The sequence below is a fragment of the Orycteropus afer genome, unplaced genomic scaffold, assembly GCF_000298275.1.
Source record: "Orycteropus afer afer isolate SDZICR_OR568_19922 unplaced genomic scaffold, OryAfe1.0 scaffold00184, whole genome shotgun sequence".
Taxonomy (NCBI): Eukaryota; Metazoa; Chordata; class Mammalia; order Tubulidentata; family Orycteropodidae; genus Orycteropus; species Orycteropus afer.
Window position 1 is genome coordinate 5,811,297 of NW_006921771.1, and position 8,209 is coordinate 5,819,505.

The 8,209-nt window shown below is 33.3% G+C and overlaps 1 protein-coding gene across 1 annotated transcript in view; it reads right to left on the reverse strand.

The window, feature by feature from the left end:
- The window catches only part of LOC103202549 (cell surface glycoprotein CD200 receptor 1-like), a 30,997-nt gene extending 26,562 nt beyond the window's left edge, over nt 1-4,435 (reverse strand). The window contains 1 exon segment of the mRNA XM_007947447.2: nt 4,378-4,435. Coding sequence (XP_007945638.2) covers nt 4,378-4,435 — 58 coding nt within the window.
- Between the last annotated feature and the right edge of the window lie 3,774 nt (nt 4,436-8,209).

Sequence of the window (8,209 nt, forward strand, 5' to 3'; positions counted from 1 at the left end):
ATTTGAATAACAGTCATATTAACGGGTCTTCCTTGTAGGCATATGGATATTATCCTATCACTGACAGCATTGTACTTCAGGACAGATCTTGAAACATGCTAAGACTTGCTTTTAAAACTGTTGTCTAGAGTAATAACCTATTTATCAAAAATTGAATTAGAAATTTCCTTTGGATGGGCCTTGGGTTGTTTAGTGATTATATTCTTGAAATAGGTGTCAAATAAGGACAAAAATAATTTCATAATAAAATATTTATCAACACTCTTAAATGTAAGAAATATCATTGAGACAAAAGTCTATAATTTCTTATAAGACAATTCAAGATTCTAAAATGTAAAAATTCTATGAGCATAGCACTGTATGAGAGCTTAAAATCAGAAGAACTTGGTGTGAGTGAATAGAACCATCTGAAAGTGGAGCCTTAACTGCATATTAAAGCCTTAATATGAGTCTAGAACCCATGTTCAATTTAAAAGTGGCCCAGGAAAGTACATGGAAAAACAAATTGCATATAGAAAGTATGTCATGTAGGGGAAAGCATAAAGCCACATGGAACTTCCAGAAGAACCACAAATAATTCAGTATGGCCCTAAAGTGAGAACAACAGACATATGATTGAAGTTAAGGCTGGATATTGTCAGGTTCTACTGTGGAAGATGCAAAGCTCCTAGAAAAAATTCACGTGAAAAGATCACATCTATTATATGTGCAGTGGGTGTATCTGCCCAGTAAAGATGAATATTTAAGGGTAACATTTAATGCAGTGTTTTTCTGAAGAAATTTTGAAACCAGGGAACTTTTAGCTGCTATTTTCTTTAACTAAATGTATTTTAAAAATAATTTATTGAACATTTACACTAAATGGCATATTTTGGGTAATAAGTATATGTTATTTATTTTAATGTCTTTGATATTATACTCTTTTTAGAGACAAAAATAATTTCTACTCATAATGTTTAAGCAATCTGTACAAGGTCATCAAGAATCAAAGCTTGGTGACAATTACCACTGAAAAACTGAAGCCTCCTGCCAAAAGCCATGAGTGAGAACACTTGGCAGCAAATCCTCCATCCCCAGTCAAACCCTCTGATGACTACAGCCCTGATTTCTTGACTACTACTTCATATGCTATCCTGAACCAAAACCACCTAGCTAAGACATTCTTGAATTTCCACCCTCAGAATCCATGTGAGATAACACACATGTTGTTTTCAGATGCTAAAAACATAAATAAATTGAATCTTACAGAGGATGTTCTCTCATCAAAGAAAAACTAGATTAAATGTCAGTAAGATATCTAGGAAAATCTCAAATAATTGGAAGTAAACACGTTTCTTAAAAAAAAATCCTTACAATAATGTAGCTAGGTAAACACCAAATAACTGGAAATTAAATAGTTTGTTAAGTAAAATTTTGGTCAAAGAAGAATTCTTCAATGAAACTAGAAACTACTTTGAACTAGGTGACAATTAAAATGCAACATATCAAAACTTGTGATATGCAGCTAAAGTAGTACTTAGAAATTAACAGCTTTCAGTGCTAATTACAAAAGAAGGAATGTGTATAATCCACCTAAAGTAACTGAAAACGAAATAGAGAGAAGGAAATAATAAAAGTAACAGCAGAAATCCATAGTATAAAATACTAACAATATAAAACAGTACAAAATCCAAAGCTGAATCATTGAAAAGATCATGAAAATATGTAGCTAAACTGATCAAAAGGAAGAGCAAGAGAATAAAAGTTTTTAATACCAGGAATAAAAGACAGGATATTAATATGGACACTGTGTTCATGAAAGGAATAAGAGAATATCATTAAAAATTTTATGCTAATAAAATTAAATAGTTTAGATGAAGTAGATGAATTCCTTGAAAGATACAGCAAAATACATAAAAACCTTGTTCCTCATCCTACATTGGTGAGTAGTGACTGGGGTCTTAAAAGCTTTCAAGCGACCATCTAAGATGCAGCTAATGGTCTCCTATAGTTGGAAGTGAAGAAGAGTGCAAAAAACCAAGGGCATTTGGAAGCAATCAGCCCTAGGACATGATGGTCCTCAAGACCAGAAGAACTAGATGGTGCCTGGCTACTAATGCCAACCACTCAGGTAAAGATCAGATCTGGAGATCCTGGATAGAGTGAGAGGAAAAACATGAAACAAAACCCAAAAACTTCTATTTATAATAGTGCTAAAGATAAATAAAATACTTAAGAATAAATTTAATAAAAGATACAAAAAAAGAAATACCATGTTCTTACCATTGATAAGAAGATTCAATAAGATGTCAATTTTCTCCAACTTGACCTATAAACTATGAGATAATCATCAAAATCAGTAATCTATTCTGTTTAAATTGTGAAGCTGATCCTAAAACATAAATATAAATGGGAGGAAAAAAACTAAAATAGCCAATTTAAAAAAAAAATCTACTTAATTTCAAGTTATAGTAATCAAGACTATCTGGTCCTAGGTGAAGGATGACATATAAAGCAACTGCACAGAACAGAGATCCCAGAAATAAATCCACAAATATAATCTGTGCTCTTTGCTATTTTTAAGTCAGTAAATTACATAAATAAATAAATAAGAATAAAGATAGCAAGTTGCAAAGATCATAATAAGCAATAAAAATGACTTCTAGATAGCTCAATATCAGCATAGAGGTCCCAAATCCTATAGATATTTGGCTATCAAAAAAGATTCTAAGGCAATTGAATAGGGAAAGGAGTCTTTTTAATAATTATTGATGTTAACTTTGGACATCAATATAAAACAAACAAAAAAAAGAACATCAATCCTTCCCTCAAAGCATACACAAAAAAATTACCTTAAAGTGAGCTATTGGCTTAAATGTAAAAGTTAAACTATAATACTCCTAGAAAAAAACTTAAAACAACCTCGATGGTTTTGGCATATACAAAGATTTCTTAGGACACAAAAAGAACAAACTATGAAAGAAAAATGTGATAAACAGGATGTTATCAAAATTAGAAATGTTTGCTCTTTCAAAGCTATCATTTAGAAAATGAAAGGCAAACCACAAAATAGGAGAAAATACTTGCAATGCATATATCTGACAAAGATATGCAGAATATATAAAGAATTATTACAATTTAATCATTACAAAAAATCAGTAGAAAACTGGGCAAGTTATTTGAAGAGACATTTCATCACAAATAAAGATATACAAGTGGCCAGTAAGCACATAAAAAGATGTTCAACATTAGTGATCATCAAGAAAATACAAATTAAAACCACAGTGAGATGGGCCTTTAAGTTGCTTTCCCCTTTTGGTTATTGTGAATTGTGCTACAATGAGCATTGCTCTATAAGTCTCTGAGATTCTGCTGTCAAGTTTTGTGTGTTTCAAGTTTCCCCCTAGAAGTGTAGGAAAAAAAAATAAAAAAATATAAAAAACACAACGAGATAATGGTTACACACCTACAACAATAGCTAAAATTAAAAAGATTAAGAATACCAAGTACTGGCAAGGATGTGGAGCAACTAGAGATCTCATACACTGCCATTGTATAAATTAAAAATAATACAACTATTTTACCTAATAGGATCATATACTATAATTACACTGGAAAATATCTAGAAGATTTTTTCCAAAGTCAAACATATCCTACTATACAATCTAGCCATTCCACTAATAGGTATTTATTTAAGAGAAATGAAAATATATGTTCACACAAAGACTTGTACATAAATTTTTATAGTAGCTTTATTCACAATAGCTCCCCAAAAAAGAAACAAACATATGTCCATCGACAGGTAAATTGTTGAATTATATATACGATAGAACACTACTCACCAACAGAAAGGAATCCACGACATTGACAACATCAAATCATTCCATTGAGAGAAACAAGGTTGACAGAGGAGAGTATATAATATATGATTCCATTTACATAAAATGCAACCGATCTAAGGTGGCACAAAGTCTCTGGTGGCCTGCAGACTGAGATAAAGGAATGGACAGCCTGCAAAGAGTCATGAGGAATATTTTGAAAGTGATGGAAATATTTTGTATCTTGTTTTTGGCAGTGATGAAAAAAATCAACAGAATGATAATCAATGAAAGGTACAATCATCAAATTATACTTTTTAAATGGATGCAGTTAATTATACTTAAATTATCCCTCCATGAAATTGAAGAGGATAATTAAAAATGGTATCAGAAACATCAGGTTTTTAAAAACAACATTAAAACAAGCATCCACACAAATAACTATAAAACTAAATACAAACAAAACTCCCATACTACAGAAAATAATGCTTAAAAAAAAATTTCTTCCATCTATTGGCAAAACAGTCAGCATAAGCGAGATTGTTTTGTGATTTTACTACTATTGAAACTTCTTACTCACTTTGAGCACCAGAAGTTTCCTTCCCCAAAGCCTCACTGTCATGTTCCTCAGCAAGCATCCTCCACCCACTCAACACCCACCACCCATGCAACAAACCTGGCACAGACATGACTGTGCAAACCCATACTCCGTAAAGACTTCCTCCACTGATTGAAAAAAAGGCTCTCAGAAACAGCACATTGCTTTCCTGTGATGTTAAACAGTTATCTATTGTAAACTCTGCTAAAAAGACTAAAAATCTTAGAGGTAGGCATTTCCCAACAACCTCTGATTCAGTAATTATTATTAGCCCAAATAGAGCATGAATTATGCCATACTCAAAAATAGTGTGTGTATGTATCATATAAAAACCCGCTGTGTCAAATCAGATCTGACTCATAGAGACCCCTCCTTGGGTTTCAGAGGCAATATCACTACAGAAGTAGACTGTACAACCTTCCTACATAGCATGTATATATTATATAGTTGCTATTGTTTATTTATTATTTCTAATGTGTATGGCTTGTATACCCAAGTCAAGGTATTTTCATTAGTATTTAAATAGCCTCATCAGTACATGAACACATGAGCACTAGACAATAAAAAAGGAAGATGGCTGAGGAATTGATGCATTTAAATTGTGGTGTTAGTGAAGAATATTGAAAATATCATGGAATGCCAGAAAAAACAAATCTATCCTGGAAGAAGTGTAGCCAAAACGCTCCTTAGAAGCGAGAACAGCCAGACTTTGTCTCATACAGTTGGTCATGTTGTCAGAAAGGATCAGTCCCTGGACAAGGATATCATGCTTGGTAAAGTAGAGGGTCAGAGAAAAAGGGGAAGACCCTCAATGAGATGGATTGACACAGTGGCTGCAATGATGGGCAACAATTACAATTACAATTGCTTACTTAACTATGCCTAGGTTCATCAACAATTGTGACAATGGCACAGGAGCAGGCAGTGTTTCCTTCTGTTGTACGTAGTGTCACTATGAGTCAGAGCCGACTCAATAGCACCTAGCAACAACAATGTATAGAGATGGGAAACAAAAAGGTTAAAGATTCTCTGCTCTTTCCTTGATTCCCAAGTCTGTTGGGAGAATGCAAACAAAGCAGTAAGCATCTGATAGCATGAATTTTAAACTATAAATTTAAAAGAACCATTAATTTTGGAGAAAAAAAAATGCAGACTGAAAAATTTGTCTGTAATAACATGACCATATAGCTACAGAAGAGAATAGTATGGAATAGTTCATTTTGACTTTTCTATTGACATTTCTCTACAGGATATGGGACCTCTATGCTACTATTAAGCTATCTAGAAGTCATTCTTATTGCTTATTATGATCTTTGCAACTTGCTGTCTTTATTCTTATTTATTTATGTAATTTACTAACTTAAAAATAGCAAAGAGTACAGATTATATAGATGGAAATGTGTGAAAATATCCTGTAAGGAAAACCAAATTTCCTATGTAAGGAAAACCAAATACTAGAATTATTTCACTCTTAATTTAGTGTTTCAAGAACTCAAACTTCGAAACTGTCCAGATTATAACAAATGTAGAGCTGAGCTGAACAATTACTGATTAAGCAATGGCCTGAAAATACAAGGAACATGAGCTTTTTACTTTTCACTGTTTTTCTTCCCTGAATCTTTTTAGAAAATTAGATGAATTTATGTGTTATTTGTTTCTCCTCTGTAAAACATGGACAATGATACTTACTTACATAACAAGTAAGGAACAACTCATGAATATCACCAAGCATACTATAAAATAAGGTATTAAATCCACTTAGAATTTAAGCAGTGGAGTTCTTATGATTCAAGGTTTCATGTAAATCAAATGCAATTTTGTGACTGAGATCTTAATCACAAAAAGTCTAGAATTCAACTTACGTTGCCAGAGAAACCTTTATTTAGCTACACAAAGTATAGAGATTTTTTCTAATCATCAGTATGTTGAGTCAAGACAGTAAGAAATCTTTACTATGAATCTTCTGGCTCAAGAAAGCTTAAAATAGCAATTTTAACTTTTAGCTAGTGAGTGTCTGTACTGCATTTTATAAAATAGTATCCTGTGGATATAGGTTAGACTTAAAATTATATTTCCCAGCAGTTTTTGTAGTTGCAAAGGGATTCAAATAAGGAGTTGTAGAATCAATTGCCTTCTTTTCTAGAGGTCCTGAAAATAAAACGAATTGTCACACAAGAGTGTTAATTATATTTCTACCTCTGTTGTTAGGTGCCATCACATCTGTTCTGACTCATAACGACCCTATGCACAACAGAATGAAACACTGCTTGGCCGCGCTCCATCCTTACAGTTACTGCTATGAAGGACATCATGCTTGGTAAAACGGAGGATCAGCAAAAAAAGAGGAAAGCCCTCAACCGGATGGACTGACACAGAGGCTTCAACAAGGGGGCTCAAACATAACAAAAATTCTGCCTCTGAAGCACTTTTCTTAGTGTAATCTGGGGACTAGCAGTCCATGACTGCTAGAGAGAAAGACCATGAACTTTGTAACTTTTGAGGAGGAACCCTAAATTTCAATTTTTTTTCTGATATATAATTAATAATCAACTCACTTGTACATATGTTACTACAATTGTAAGTCCAATTGAAAGCATCACCAGTTTCCTCTCATATTCTGTTACTTTAAACAGTAAACAGAAATAGTTTGAATAAAAGATCTATGTGATTGTTTTCTCTATTAAAACTACCTGAAGACTATTGCATTAATTTTATGATAAATATTGAAGTCAAAAAAATGTTTTTCCTTTGCTGCTTTCTAGATAATGTTCAAGTCTCTCACTGGCAGTTTTCATCCAGATGGTTTCTGGATGACCACCTATTGGGTAAATTAGAACAAAGAACTAGTGGAGAAAGGATGGAAGCCAAACTAAGATTCATTCATTCAATTAAAATACATAGGTGCTCAATAATACAGCCACAGTAGTCAAAAGAGCCTGATATTGGTACAATGACAGACACACAGACCAGTGGAACATAATTGAGAACCAGAAACAGATCCATCCATTATGGTCAGCTGATCTTTGACAAATGGCTGAAATCCATTAAATGGGGAGGAGATAGTCTTTTTAACAAATTGTGCTGGAAAAACTGGATCCATACCAAAACAAGATCCATAGCTCACACTATAAAACCTACACCATACACCATACACAAAAACTAACTCCAGAAGGATCAAAAACTTAAATGTGAAATCTGAAACTATAAAGTTCATCAAAGGAAAAACAGGGACACACTTAGGGGGCCCTAATTTTATGCTATAAATAGACTATCAAGCATAACCCAAAATGAACAAACAGCAGAAGATAAACTAGATGATTGGGACCTTCTAAAAATTAAATTCTTACATACATCAAAAGACTTCTCCAGTAAAAAGAGAACCTATGGATCAGGAAAAAATATTTGGCAACAACATATGTGACAAATGACTTATCTCTAAAATTTATTTGTTGTTGTTGTTATTTGCCATCGAGTTGGCCCTGACTCATAGTGACCCCTCCTTGGGTTTCTGAGGTAGTATCACTACAGAAGTAGGAATGCCCAACCTTCCTTCCGAGGAGTGGCTGGTGGGTTTGAACCACCAGCCTTCTGGTTAGCAGTCAAGTGCCTTAGGCACTATGCTACCAGAGCTCCTCTAAAATTTATAGAAAACTCTCAATTGGCACAACAAAATACATAAAAATCTTGTTCCACAATCTACATTGATGAGTAGTAACTGGAGTCTTAAAAGCTTTCAAGCAGCCATCTAAGATGCAGCTAGTCTCCTATTGTTGGAAGTGAAGAAAAGTGCAAAAAAACAAGGGCATTTGGAAAC